Source organism: Hypomesus nipponensis, chromosome 14 (genome assembly GCF_054491055.1).
Source record: "Hypomesus nipponensis isolate SF chromosome 14, ASM5449105v1, whole genome shotgun sequence".
NCBI lineage: Eukaryota > Metazoa > Chordata > Actinopteri > Osmeriformes > Osmeridae > Hypomesus > Hypomesus nipponensis.
The window spans coordinates 23,145,609-23,159,332 of NC_140374.1; the positions used below are offsets into that span (position 1 = coordinate 23,145,609).

The following is a 13,724-nucleotide window of genomic DNA, read 5'->3' on the forward strand; positions in this document are numbered from 1 at the left end:
GCCTCTCATCCTTTCCTCCTGCTGTCTGGCTGATCTGAGCACATGGCCCTGTTCAACCACATGGAGTTAGAAACCCAGTGGTGTGCAGCTCCCACTATAATGCTGCTGCCTGGACAGCCCAACATCCTACACCAGGTCATACAGCAAAGAAAATACAGGCAATATTTATTGATTTACAATTTCAGGAAAAACATTTAGTAGTAACAATACATGTCTTGCACACCCATAAATAAACATTAAGACTTAGGAGACAAACTTAAAATCAACACAGGCAAATAAAATGTATTTTTGAAGTTGTCAGGGGTGCAGTTTGCGTTTCTTCATGTTCTGTCCTTGTCTGTGTGGACTATGCAGTTCTCCTGTCACAAATCAGAAACAATCGTGTCACCTGACAAGACCCTTTCACCTTTGTATTGATGTAAACATTAATGGGGAAACCTATTAGCTGTCTCCAGGTGTTGTAAACACACTTGTTAGCGTCACCTGCTCTGCTGCCCTGGTAGTGCTGCTGCTGGTGGGAAGGCTGGCACTGGGTCGGGAGACTGTGTGAGGGGGGGTCCTGTGGTCTGAGGGCGGGAGGGGGGCCTCTCTGAGGCGTCTTACTGCGTGTCAGCATGCGGTGGTTACTTGGTGTGGAGGGGTGGGGCCCTCCGGTGGCCCCCCCTGTGGGGACCTCCATCTCCTCAATCCCATCCAGGGTGAAGTCCCACAGCTCGGGGTCGTCTGGGAAACGAGCATGGCAGAACAGTTTACTAGATAAAGAGGCACTGTGATTGTCCTCATGCTGTGTGATAGCGGAAACGTCTGGGGACACCGGGACCACACAGAGGTACAGCAACCCCTCTAGTCTTGGTCTGGTCTCTTCCCTGTAACTGGTGGTCTGGTTTTTTAAAATAAAACCTTATATATTTATGTAGTATTTTCATTGACTTGATTGTAAACAGGGTGGCCAATGTATAGCCCCCTGTATGAATGAAGGATTACAGAATTCAAAATAAATGAATATTAGTTTCCGACAGCTCAGTGGCTGTGCCCCAGAGGCCCTGCAGAGGGTTCGGGTGTACAGGACCAGCTGCTCTGGAGCCCCCTGCTGGTCAAGCACTGTACCAGCCAGATGCTCCTCTCTGCTGCAGGACTCTCCTAGTCCACTAGAGGCGGTGTGGCCCTGGTCCTGTTTCTTGGCCTCCATTTGCTGTCTGAACTTCTGCTGGAGTTGCTGCTGCTTGAGCTTCCTCAGCTGTTTGGGGTCAGTGTGTCCTTCAGAGAGGGAAGAGTCCACGCATTGTGCTGCTGGCCTGAGGAATGGGGGTGAAGGGGTCATACTGTTTAGGGGCATTTACTGCATTCATCCAGAGATTTTTCTACTGGGGCCATGATAGGAGGTGGTGGTGTACCTGGGGCCAGAGCAGGGTGGATCTCCAGGAACTGCAGCTCCGGGGACAAAGCTTGGGGTGTGGCACACTGAGGTCACCCCCCTGCCTCCTCCCCTGACCTGGGCCCTGTCCTGCTCCAGAGGGGCCCTCTCCTGCTCCAGAGGGGCCCTCTCCTGTTTCAGAGGGGCCCTGTCCTGCCCAGTCCCTCCAGCCCCCTGGCCTCGCACCAGGCTACTGAAGCGGGCATTCTCCACGGCCGGCTCACCATCCGAGCGCTTTGTGTGGGCCAGGTCCACAGGAGGAGCCGGCTGTGTGTGAGAGATAGAGGAGACAAGTGAACACTGGCCTAACTGCAGGACAGATGGTAAGCCACACCATGAACAGAAGCCAGTACCTGTTTAGGAATCTTGTTGATGGCTATGAGGTATTCTTTATTCAGGATGCAGTTACCCAGGGCGTTCCCGAAGCACCTGCAGAGCACAGAAGTTTGTCCGTTTTTTGGGGAAACTTCCAGTTTCAACGGTCAGTATAGGTGTTCCTAAGGCAACAGTCAGTGTAGGTGTTCCTAAGGCAATGGTCAGTATAGGTGTTCCTAAGGCAACAGTCTGTGTAGGTGTTCCTGATGTACTTCAGAGCTCTCTTCAACCCGTCTGTCACCGCTTCCTTGCGGGCTTTCTCCAGGGACAGGGCTTTGGACTTGAGCCCCTCGCTCACCCCGTAGCCCACATCTTCATGGAAAGAACCATCCTGATGAGAAGAACACTGGTCACATTGCTTTCTCAACCTTTGGTGAACCGTAGTCATTGCCTGGTTATTGGTGAGTGCTACTGTGTGTGACCCACCCCTCACTTGGACTCACTAACCAGCAATCTTCCCAAGAGGAGGAAGTATCTACCTACATGTCTGTATTTTTTTAGAGATGACACACTTCACTTCTACTCGAGTATAGGATGTGTGTACTTTTGCCATCTATCTATCATAACCCACAAACAGCATGTTGATGGATTGAGGTATATTCTGACCTTTAGTTGCACTTTGACAAAAGCGCTGACTCCCACATAGAACTTCCCATTGATGAGATCCACAAAGTCTACAGGTAGAAACACTGACAATCACTGAGAGTGCCTCAGCACGGCTAGAGCTGCAGCTCCTGAGAATGAACCATGTGTGACTAGCACGTGCTCACGTGTGATTCGCTCTCTCACCGACATTCTGCTGGGAGATGGAGTGAGACCAGCCATTGTAGCCAAACATCTCGTTGGCCAAGCTGATGACACGGTGACCCTCAATGTAGCACACCTGTGAATGCACAACACGCAGCAAGTCGGGTTAACAGTGGACATTAACAAGGATGTGTGTGTGTGTGTGTGTGTGTGTGTGTGTGTGTGTGTGTGTGTGTGTGTGTGTGTGTGTGTGTGTGTGCATGAGGTACCTTCTGACCACCTCCAGCCATCCTGGTACTGATGTACTCTGGTCCCAACTTCTGTCGCAATGCATTCTGGACTGCCTGGTACTCTTCTGCTGTGTAGTTATTCTGCAGACACGATGGTGGGTTAGTTTTGGTTAGGGTTGCCAACACGGTTGTTGCTTGGAAGCAACAACCGTGTTGGCAACCCTAACCAAGCTTCCAAGCAACAACCGTGTTCCATAGCAACGTTTGCGTGAGTTTTGGCACGTTTACAGTAGCCTAGTATTGGCCGGCGAGGCTGTGATTGGAATACGGGACTGGAGCAAATCAAAATCACCCATAATTCGGGATGTCCCGGACAATTCGGGACGGTTGGCAAGCCTAGTTTTGGTGCCGTTACGTCTGCAATTATGTTAAAAGTCTAGTCTGCGATTCACTTCGCTGTCCTCATCTTCTCTGAGGCTTTTGGGTGAGATAGAGTAAATGCTTACTACCAGTGTCACTCTCATACAAAGGAGGCGTGTAACCAAGACACGATCCGCTTCATCCACGTCAACATGCAGCTCCCATCTCCACCCACCTGTCCAAAGATTTTCGGTGGCCGGTCATCCCGCTGGTCCTCTGTGTCATGGTGCATGTTTATACGGCCAACTGCGACCTCGGCGCCGCAACCAGGTGCAGCAACAACACACTAAACACAGTAAGTCAGAATTGTAGCATAGCTAGCCTAGTTAGTTAGCTTGCCAGTTAGCGAAGCCACTCTGTGTTTTTTTATGCATTACAATGTCATACATGTCATACAAAATAACGAAAGGAAAGTTAAACTGTTCATCACAAAGCAATGTATAAAACTATCACGTTTAAACTGTGTTGCTTTAGCTAGCAATATAGCTTACCAGCCAGTCAGGCTACCAGCAGCAGTCTTTCAAAAACTCGCGCTTGTTGCTTATTGAGTTTGGGTTGCCAGGTTTGTCGTATATTATCCTCCATCAATCCTCAAGGAGTCCTCCCACCCAGTCCACAGACTGTTTTCTCTACTGCCCTCAGGCGTTTCATGTGCCTCCGGACCAGGAACAGCAGACTAAAGAACCGTTTTTTTGCCAGAGCTGTTTCTTTACTAAACTCGAACCCCCGTTGATCCACTTCCCTCATATAGCCTACTGCTAACTCTCCTACCTCACATCTGCCTTCACTTTGTTATTTGCACTACTGGAATGTCAATTTGCACTACTGACTGTTTATTACCGAAACAACTGTTTACTTATGCATCTTGCACTACAATACCTCAACTGGATTATGCTCATTTGCACTGCCGACAGTTATTTACAGTACCAACTGTTTAAATTTGGATTTTGCACCGTACTTCTAACTGTAATATGCAATCACTTTCCACTGCACGTTTACACTTTTTTCGGATAGCCTCTGTCCATACCTTATTGCACTACACTGTATATCCTGCACTTGCTGCTATTGCACATCTGGTTAGACATAAACTGCATTTCGTTGCCTTGTACTTGTGTAACGACAATAACGTTGAATCTGATCTGATCAAGGACTCTAAAACCCTTTATAAAACTATTCCGATTAGATCTATTTTAAACTTGCTTGCTTCCTTTCTATCCTATGCTGAGGAAAGTGGAGGTATCTGTACTAATCTGTACCCCCTTGCCGAGTATGACTTCCTTGGGGCTGGGAGGATGAGGCTCCAGGCCACGGAAATATCGCTGCCAGTCCTGTACCCTAATGCCCAGAGGCGCTCAGGCTACTGCCTGAACTTGTCTGTATGGTCCCAGGTTAATAGCTCGTTAATTGTGATACTGGAAAGTAGGTTAATTAATTCAAATATGCATTGCTTTTACTGCAGTGCGTGCCAGCTGCAATGTCAGATAACGGGCCTCTAAAGAAATAATTCGTTAAATTACAGTGTAAATGTGGATGTAGTTGACCGCTAATGATCATAGCCTACTATTATTTCCATCACTACAAATACAGTCTAACAGTTCTATAAAGCCGCATGACGTGGCATTCGAATCACATATGTGAGTATTTAAATGTAAATAAATACAATTCCTGGTAGCCTATATAAATCGATATCCGGTGTCCGGCTGCGACTACTATCGTGACGCGACAGATGGCGGAGAGAAGTGGCCCCCTGCCGCTTTTTAAACTGGGTAAATTGGGGTCAGAGCTGTATATAGAGCACTACTCTTCTCTGCCAGACTTGGCTTTTTATATATAATTCATTATGTATGTGAACCCTGCGGCTCTAATATCTCACAGTTAGACCACCCCTCTTCGACGCTATACCTAGCCTGGATGTAGCCTCGTGCTGCAAAAAAGGAGAACTCTCTGGGTCTGAAATTGCAATGCTTTTGACCAATTCGCAATGGAACTAAATGTAAATCGTGGCTGCTAAATGCTCCAGGCTGGCATGTAGATGCGAGTGTGTATCCAGGGTCGGCCCTGTGTGTGTGTGTGTGTGTGTGTGTGTGTGTGTGTGTTTTTCTGTGTTCTTCATAGCTCAATCAGAAGCGTTTCACTTGGGAGGGACGCTAAAAGTGCCACAGCCAGCCCACATCATCTGCATGCTTTTATTGGAGGGGGGGTTCAAAGCCATCTCAAACCAGGGGGGACGCGTCCCTTCGTCCCTAAATGTACGCTTATCATCCCAACAGAAAAAAACAACATATTCCAGTTAGATAGGCTACATATTACAGTATATTTTCGAATGTAGACTTGCTGCACATTGCGCGTTCACGTGTCCTCAGAGGCGCAAACACGCGAGGCGTGTGGATAGCATCTCTTCAAAACAACACGGGAGCGAGCATACATGCTCCAGGAATGACTACGGAGCCATAGGTAGTTTGCTGCGCATCCCATAACTGTGTCTGGAGGGACTGGGACTACAGCAGTTAGATACTTAAACTGAGGTTTTCCCCCCAGATGTTCGTGGATTCGTGTGGGCTGTAGCGTATAACCAATAGATGATAACAATTGAATTCCACCCTAAAGAACACGACAAGAGAGAAAACGGTGAGTAGGTTAGCACACCGCGGGTAGCAATGTGCTTCTAACTTGTGTGTAGGCTATGTCTGTTGGGCGACGTAGCCAATAACTGCTATGTTTGCGCAATACGGTCGCAGTGTTTATATAAGGTACTATGGATCCTGTGGCCAACATGTGTCTTTTCTTATTCTCTGTATTCTGTCAAGGCTACTCCTCTCCTGGGTTAACGTGGACATCGTGTTCTATTCCTAAATGGCGATACTTAATTAAAGCAGCTCAATTTAAACCGTACATTGTACTATTAGGATGCTATAATACATTTCTCAGTGTGTGATATATAACAATCTGTATACTGTAAGACAATCAGACAAAAGCTGAATACTCAGACAGCGCGGGGGCACGAGGGGCATGTGGGGCAGACAGTGTGTGTGTGTGTGTGTGTGTGTGTGTGTGTGTGTGAGAGAGAGAGAGAGAGAGAGAGAGAGAGAGAGGGAGAGAGAGAGAGACTGCAGACACATCTGCAGACGGTACACCATTCACCTAGAATAACCCCTCAATCTCCTGTTCTACATCCTGATGCTTGCATGTGTTTAGTGCAGGCCCCTCACTCTCACCCAGACACACTGGGGAGGTGGGATTTCCCCCTAGAAAAGATGAGTTTGTATATTTCATTTGATTCTTTTTGGTACAAAGACCAGCTATTTGTGTCATTCAAACATGATGACACTCAAATTTCCTGCCTCTGAAATCTAGATTTGGGGTTGGGAGCTGGGCTGCAGATTAGACGGTGGGCAGGTAGAATAGCTCCTATGATGTATAAAATGTCGCCTCTCTCTCTATTTTTTTTAACAAGGGTGTTTTTTCCTTTGTCAGTGTGCCACCTCTTTGTCTGTCACTGTGCACCTAGACTGTTGTTTCTCTGGTGCCCACCAGGTGGCACTCTTGTAATGTTGCAGCCCGGACACTTCCCAGCATTGGTATGCCAGATGTCTGCCAGTATTACAGACGCGTAAACAGAACCTCTTACGTTTCCACACAGTATCTTTTTATTCCTCTTTCTGCCTCTTACTACATGTGTGTGTGTGTGTTCAGAGTGTGTGTGTATGTTTGGGGATTGTCATATTCTCGTAAATTCATTGCATAACATTTCTTTCAATGTTGAAATAGAGTAGAAATTGTTTAACAGACGGTAAGTGTACAGCAGGCTGTCTAGAGACAGACAGTCTCTGGAACAGCCGTTGTGTGTGGGACTGTTGACCCTGAGCTCTAGAACATGGCCTCTGTGGCTCATTAGGAGAAGGTTCAGGGGTTGCTGCTCCTAATCCATTAGGAGAAGGTTCAGGGGTTGCTGCTCCTAATCCATTAGGAGAAGGTTCAGGGGTTGCTGCTCCTAATCCATTAGGAGAAGGTTCAGGGGTCGCTGCTCCTAATCCATTAGGAGAAGGTTCAGGGGTCGCTGCTCCTAATAATGAACGTTGCTCTATCCTCCCTTCTCTGATAGATGCTGGACGGTCTGCGTCGGAGGCATGCCTCCCGCCCCTCCCGCCCCTCCCCCCGCCCGCTGTCACTCAACTTCACCGCCTTCTCTGCCCCTCCCCCAAGCCCCGACATGGAGAGCAACGACCACCCAATCAGAAGGTGAGGATTCCAGCCGAGGACAAACCTGCAGAATGCTGCTATACAGCATTCTGATCATCAACATCTGCTCTGGGTCAGATGCAGTCATCTGATGCTCATTGTTAGTCAGCATGTCTGGGTCCTAAAGGGAGGTGTGGTGAATCTCTTCTGTAATAACCCATAACATACATATGGGTTTTAGTGTGATGTACTGTTGATATGCATTTGTCATCAAAAACTAGGGAGTGTGACATTTTATGGTGATTGTGGAATTATAGGGAAAGAGTAAAGGGTGTGTGTGTGTGTGTGTAGCCATCTAGAATGTGTGTGTATCTGCCATTCGTGTGTGTATTTGTGTGCTTGTGGGAGGCAGTGTTCAAGGGGTCCATTGTTTGGTGGCTTGGTGTGAGCAGACTGTTCTCAGTTGGATCTGAATTGAAACTGTGAAACCTTGTCAGTCTTAACCGGTCCTGGTTATCTTAGTCAAGCTGTTTCTACATAAGAGAAGTATTATAACAGTCTTTTATATTGTCCAACATCCCCAGCTGTGTTGAATGGAGGAGCAGGAATCTGCCCTTTATTGTGTGTCTGCTTCCTGTTTATGTTGCTTCCTGCTGCAACCTCACACCAACCTCTAATCCACAAACCTACACCCCCACCCTATAGTCCAGTGATCCCCACTCCACCAAAACCTTTAGTCCACAGACCTCTATGACATCCAGCCTCCAACCCTAACCTCCACACACCCCTATCTCTAATCAATAGACCTCTACATTGCCCCAACCTCTAACCCACAAACCTTCCCATATCCCCTGCCTCCCTAGATTTGCAGCCTTACTAATCTGCTGTGTGTATATTGATTTGTGTTTGTAAATGACTGAATTGTACTGGTATGTGTTTCATGTGTACAGAAGAAACCTCTGTAGATAGCTATTGTTTTCTCTCCTGTAAGTTCTGAGCAGCTGGGTCAAGCCAGTGCCCTCCCTCCCACAGGGCCCCTCCCTCCCACAGGGCCCCTCCCTCCTGACTCTCTTCCTTTCTCAATCTCTATCATTCACGCCTGGCTCTCACAGTCCTCTTCTCTCTTCCTGGTCTCTCTCCCTGGTCTCTCTCCCTGGTCTCTCTTCCTGGTCTCTCTGGCCGATACACAGCTTCTGTCAATCTCTCTCTCTTTCTCCCTCTTTCATTTCTGATTCAGTCTTTTCTCCCTGTTTCTCAGTTTGTCTTGTGGCTAATATCTTCCTAATACTCAGTACTTAGTGTTTCTATTCCACTTCTGTCTTTCCTTGTCTCTCCCTCCCTGCCTCCCTCATCCTCGCCATGAGGACCCTGCACAGGCTGAAGTTGATGAGCTCCCCCAGCCTCAGTGAGCTGGGCTCCCCTGAGGAGCGGGGTGACAAGCAGAAGAGAGCTGGAGCCAACGCTACCTGGAACAGGTACTGCTGCTGTCCCCTGTCCCCCTGTCTCAGAACCATCATCCTGGGGACAATCTTCTGTGACACTCGCTGCCTGTTTGTGTGTGTGTGCCAGCATCCATAATGCGGTCATAGCTGTCTTCCAAAGGAAGGGTCTCGTAGACAACGAACTCTACGTCCTGAACGAAGGTGTCAGGTCAGTCACACACACACACACACAATTTATTTAATAAATAACCATGAAATGAGTTTAGCTGACATAGTTATCTCTTTATTCTTTATGTCCGCATTATGACATTATGATTGCTATGTTAACAATAACATGTAACTGTTTGTGTGTGTGTGTGGGGGGGGGGGGTAGTCATGTGATCTGGCTAGAAAACTCACTATCTCTGTAGACCAGACACTAATATCTTACTCTGTCAGCCTATAGGACTGGCCAGTAAACACATGCTGAATAAGACACACCCCTGAGTTGACACACATGCGCCTACAGGTTTCATTTAGCTAGTGTGAACTTCCCATAAATGTGAGCACTGTATGTAGAAACCATAATATGCCTTTAATATAATGAATATTATTCTGTTTATTCAATGGCTGTTATTGCTTATAATCACAAACTCTACACAGTATTTCAGCAGTAAAACTAGTTAGATGGAAGACGGCAATCAGCTCCATTCTAGTATAATTGTTAAGTACTACTCTGAAAATACTACTCACATATATACATATACATACAGTATATATATACATATATATATATATACTGTATATTGTGTATATACATGCACACACACGTATATAAAGAAATGTGGACTCTAAAAGCCTGACTCTTTTCTCCATCTGTATCTCTCTGCTCAGACATCTTCTGAAGACAGAGCTTGGGTCTTTCTTTACAGAATACCTGCAGGTAATCAATTATTCTGTTGCCCTACAGTACATGTGGACTCAATCAGGATGTCAACGGTGGTTTTTGTAATTCATGTTTCTCTATGTTGTTAGAAATGGTGTTTAAATCTTGATACCTCAGTAGAGTTTGTTGTTTACTTGTTGCCGCCTGTGTTCCTCAGAACCAGCTGCTGACCAAGGGGATGGTCATTCTGCGAGATAAGATCCGCTTCTATGAAGGTAGGATTAAACATGATCCATTGACCCGAGCAACGCAGCATACAAATTGATGATGACTCAGAATCTTGAGAATCTGTCAGTTCATGTTTTTGCCCTTTTGAAGTATCTTCCTCAACTCAGTTTTCAGTCTTTTCAGCAGTCTTGTGGGGCGGCTTGTGGTTTGTTCCCATGGCCATCTGTAGGTCAGAAGCTTCTGGACTCGCTGGCGGAGACGTGGGACTTCTTCTTTGGTGACGTCCTTTCGATGCTGCAGGCCATCTTTCACCCGGTCCAGGTACCAGCTGTCCCCTCTCAGCCTGCAGCCCCGCCCCCAGGTGGCGTCTGCTCTGATTGGTCTAATGGTTCTTGGTCATCGTCTTTCCTCCTTCAGGGTAAGGAGCCGTCCGTGAGGCAGCTTTCCCTGCTGCACTTCAGGAACACCATCGTCCTGAGTGTGAAGCTGGATGATGCCCTGTCTCGCCCGCGTGCACGCGTACCGCCCTCCATCACTCAGATGCTCCTCGTTCTACAGGTACACTAATACACATACACACACATATACACATGCACTAATGCACATACACAAGTATACACATACACTAATGCTCACATACATAAACACGCAAACAGACATACACACTATATGTTTATTTGACCTGTTCCCTGTCAAGCTCCTGTCTGTCTGTTTGCAGGGGGTTCATGAGGCTCGGGGGGGCAGTGAGGACTACCTGAGGCTGGAGGCTCTGGTGCAGAAGGTGGTGTCTCCTTACCTGGGCACCCACGGCCTCTACTCTGGAGATGGGAGTGTGTCTCACTGCTCCTGTGTGCTAGGTAACATCTGTGTGCTGGGTAACATCTGTGTGTTGGGTAACATCTGTGTGCTGGGTAACATCTGTGTGCTGGTGGGACATGCAGCCTGTCTCTCTTCTTCCATTATCTGAACCTTTTGCAACATCATCATCAACACATTTACAGTACACCTTCATGAATGTCTCCATCCATATGTCTCAGAAAAGCGTCTGCAGTGGTCCTGGCCCACCCCTGCCGAGCCTCCTTGTAAGAACCCGGTGGTCCGCTCCAAGAGCTACAACATCCCGCTGCTCTTGACCCCGGTGGCAGAGTACGACCCGGACACAGGCTCTGTGGGCAGCGGTGGCATCCGCAGGCACTCTGCCTGCGAGATGATCTCTTGTTTGGAGGATCAGGGCGTGGCCTCTGGCACTGACCTGTCTGTCTCATCCGCCAACAGGCTCTGTGTGGGTACCCACTTCACAGGTAGGGTCTGTGTCTAAGCTCCTGTGTGTATCGTAGTTTCTGAGTGTATCCTGCCATACCAACCTAAGCCATGCTCTCCACTCCCCAGGTACCATGCAGGGAGGGGCCAGAGAAAACCTGGAGTCCCCCCTCCCCTCCCCCTCCCTCCCCCCCCTCCACTCCCCAGGCCCCCTGCATGGAGCAGAGGCCACCATGACACTCTCGGACCTAAGCAAGGGTCCATCCCCCCCCCTAGCGGCTCCTCCAGTCCGGAGACCATCGTGGGACAGGTGCTGGAGTCAGCAGACTCTGACTCAGACGGGATATTTATAGAGTTCCCTCCTCTGCTCTGACTCTCCTCTGCTCTGACTCCTCTGCTCTGACTCTCCTCTGCTCTGACTCCTCTGCTCTGACTCTCTTCTGCTCTGACTCTCTGCTGCTCTGACTCGGCTCTGACTCTCCTCTGCTCTGACTCCTTTGCTCTGACTCTCCTCTGCTCTGACTCTTCTGCTCTGACTCTGCTCTGACTCTGCTCTGACTCTCCTCTGCTCTGACTCCTCTGCTCTGACTCTCCTCTGCTCTGACTCTTCTGCTCTGACTCTGCTCTGACTCTGCTCTGACTCTCCTCTGCTCTGACTCTGCTCTGACTCTCCTCTGCTCTGACTCCTCTGCTCTGACTCTCTTCTGCTCTGACTCTTCTGCTCTGGCTCTCTGCTGCTCTGACTCGGCTCTGACTCTCCTCTGCTCTGACTCCTCTGCTCTGACTCTCCTCTGCTCTGACTCTTCTGCTCTGACTCTGCTCTGACTCTGCTCTGACTCTCCTCTGCTCTGACTCTGCTCTGACTCTCCTCTGCTCTGACTCCTCTGCTCTGACTCTCTTCTGCTCTGACTCTTCTGCTCTGACTCTCCTCTGCTCTGACTCCTCTGCTCTGACTCTTCTGCTCTGACTCTTCTGCTCTGGCTCTCTGCTGCTCTGACTCGGCTCTGACTCTCCTCTGCTCTGACTCTCCACTGTGCTGACTCTCTGGGGTACGGAAGGGAGAGCAGATAGAGTTAGAGTCTAGAACCAGCCTTTAGGATCTGAGGTCAGATGTACATTTGTCCTCATTCTCGCCGGTAGGTGAGAGACCAGACCCCGTCTGTTCAGACTCCATGGCTAAGTGCACTCTTACGGCTCCCAATAGGAGACCTCTTTTTAGGCAGCATTTATTTAGGAAACAGATACATCATCATAGGATCACATCCATGTAGGTCTGCTCCTTTATTGTGCTTTCTTTTATGGGGCATTTTAAGAGCAGATGCTGCCCTCTGCTGCCCCCTGTGCCCTCTGTGCCCTCTGCTTCCCCCTGCTGCCCCCTGCTGCCCTATGCTGCCCTCTGCTGCCCCCTGCTGACCCCTGTGCCCTATGCTGCCCCCTGTGCCCTCTGTGCCCTCTGCTGCCCTCTGCTGCCCCCTGCTGCCCTATGCTGCCCTCTGCTGCCCCTTGTGCCCTCTGCTGCCCCCTGTGCCCTCTGCTGCCCCCTGCTGCCCTCTGCTGCCCCCTGCTGCCCTCTGCTGCCCCCGGCTGCCCCCTGCTGCCCTATGCTGCCCTCTGCTGCCCCTTGTGCCCTCTGCTGCCCCCTGTGCCCTCTGCTGCCCCCTGTGCCCTCTGTGCCCTCTGCTGCCCCCTGTGCCCTCTGCTGCCCCCTGCTGCCCTCTGCTGCCCCCGGCTGCCCCCTGTGCCCTCTGCTGCCCTCTGCTGCCCCCTGCTGCCCTCTGCTCATCTCTGCTGCCCTCTGCTGCCCCCTGTGCCCTCTGATGCCCTCTGCTGCCCCCTGCTTCCCTCTGCTGCTCTCTGCTGCCCTCTGCTGCCCTCTGCTGCCTCCTGCTGCCCTCCTCTGCCCTCTGCTGCCTCCTGCTGCCCTCTTCTGCCCTCTGCTGCCCCCTGCAGCAGTGGGTTTATCAAAAAATGATTTTGCAAGAACTTGATTAGCAAACATAAATATGATGCCATCTGACATTTAGACAGAGAATCCTTGAGTTTTCAGTGACAGAGGCTAGAGAAGTTGCCATTGTCCAATTGATTTTTTTAAGTTACCAGCAACCAAAGTTGCTTTAAAAAACTTGTGAATGTCATTAAATCTCTTAAATTGTGTCTTAACATAACTAATGTACACCAAACTAAAGTGTGTACACTCTCATGATATACCCACAATTAAGAGTGACATGCTATTGTTTACTGTTTACATGTGACAAGGAAAAGAGGGTTAAATTATGACAAATGTTGTTGCATATGCACTTCAACTTTGTAAATAAAAGTATGTGTTTTTTAGGACAGCTTACAGGTATATATTGTGAAGTGAGCTTTTGAACTTGAATTGTGATTTGAATAAGGGCTTTTTAACTGAAGCTTTTGAAATAATGTTTTACCTCAAGAGTTTTTGTAATAATTTTTTGGACAATCTGTAATGACACGTTTTTATTAAAGGATGTAATTTTCATTCATTTGTACTACCAGACTTTAATTAAAATATAAATGGATACAGTATTTAATATTCCGACTTG

General features: G+C 48.6%; 2 protein-coding genes across 4 annotated transcripts; one reads left to right on the top strand and one right to left on the bottom strand.

Moving 5' to 3' along the window:
• Positions 1-29: 29 nt before the first annotated feature.
• rad52 (RAD52 homolog, DNA repair protein) lies at positions 30-4,730 on the bottom strand. 3 transcript variants are annotated; one of them, XM_084671330.1, is made up of 11 exons: positions 3,678-4,730; positions 3,362-3,472; positions 2,806-2,907; positions 2,579-2,672; positions 2,396-2,463; positions 2,002-2,120; positions 1,768-1,843; positions 1,395-1,681; positions 1,108-1,295; positions 471-723; positions 30-359 (listed from the first exon to the last, which is right to left on the bottom strand). In XM_084671330.1, exons 2-11 carry the CDS (start codon positions 3,416-3,418, stop codon positions 347-349), a joined length of 1,257 nt encoding a protein of 418 aa, XP_084527456.1. In that variant the 5' UTR covers positions 3,419-3,472; positions 3,678-4,730; the 3' UTR covers positions 30-346. The 3 variants fall into 3 exon arrangements, with proteins under 3 accessions (XP_084527456.1, XP_084527454.1, XP_084527455.1); XM_084671328.1 differs by having other exon boundaries at positions 484-723; positions 3,678-4,729; XM_084671329.1 differs by having other exon boundaries at positions 484-723; positions 3,362-3,503; positions 3,678-4,729.
• Positions 4,731-4,863: 133 nt separating this feature from the next.
• Positions 4,864-13,660, top strand: prr5a (proline rich 5a (renal)). The gene is given in 14 exon segments (XM_084672829.1): positions 4,864-5,435; positions 5,550-5,640; positions 5,725-5,814; positions 7,289-7,425; positions 8,730-8,840; positions 8,935-9,015; positions 9,681-9,729; positions 9,890-9,947; positions 10,130-10,221; positions 10,318-10,458; positions 10,619-10,757; positions 10,938-11,201; positions 11,290-11,424; positions 11,427-13,660. Coding segments are annotated over 11 exon segments (1,314 nt in total). The 5' UTR covers positions 4,864-5,435; positions 5,550-5,640; positions 5,725-5,814; the 3' UTR covers positions 11,534-13,660.
• The last annotated feature ends 64 nt before the right edge of the window (positions 13,661-13,724 follow it).

Coding starts and splice junctions, on each gene's coding strand:
- rad52 (XM_084671328.1), bottom strand. CDS start 3,418: ATGCACCATGACACAGAGGACCAGCGGGATGACCGGCCACCGAAAATC. Junction 2,908..3,361: donor CACCGAAAATCTTTGGACAG/GTGGGTGGAGAT, acceptor TCGTGTCTGCAG/AATAACTACACAGCAGAAGA. Junction 360..483: donor CTACCAGGGCAGCAGAGCAG/GTGACGCTAACA, acceptor GATTTGTGACAG/GAGAACTGCATAGTCCACAC.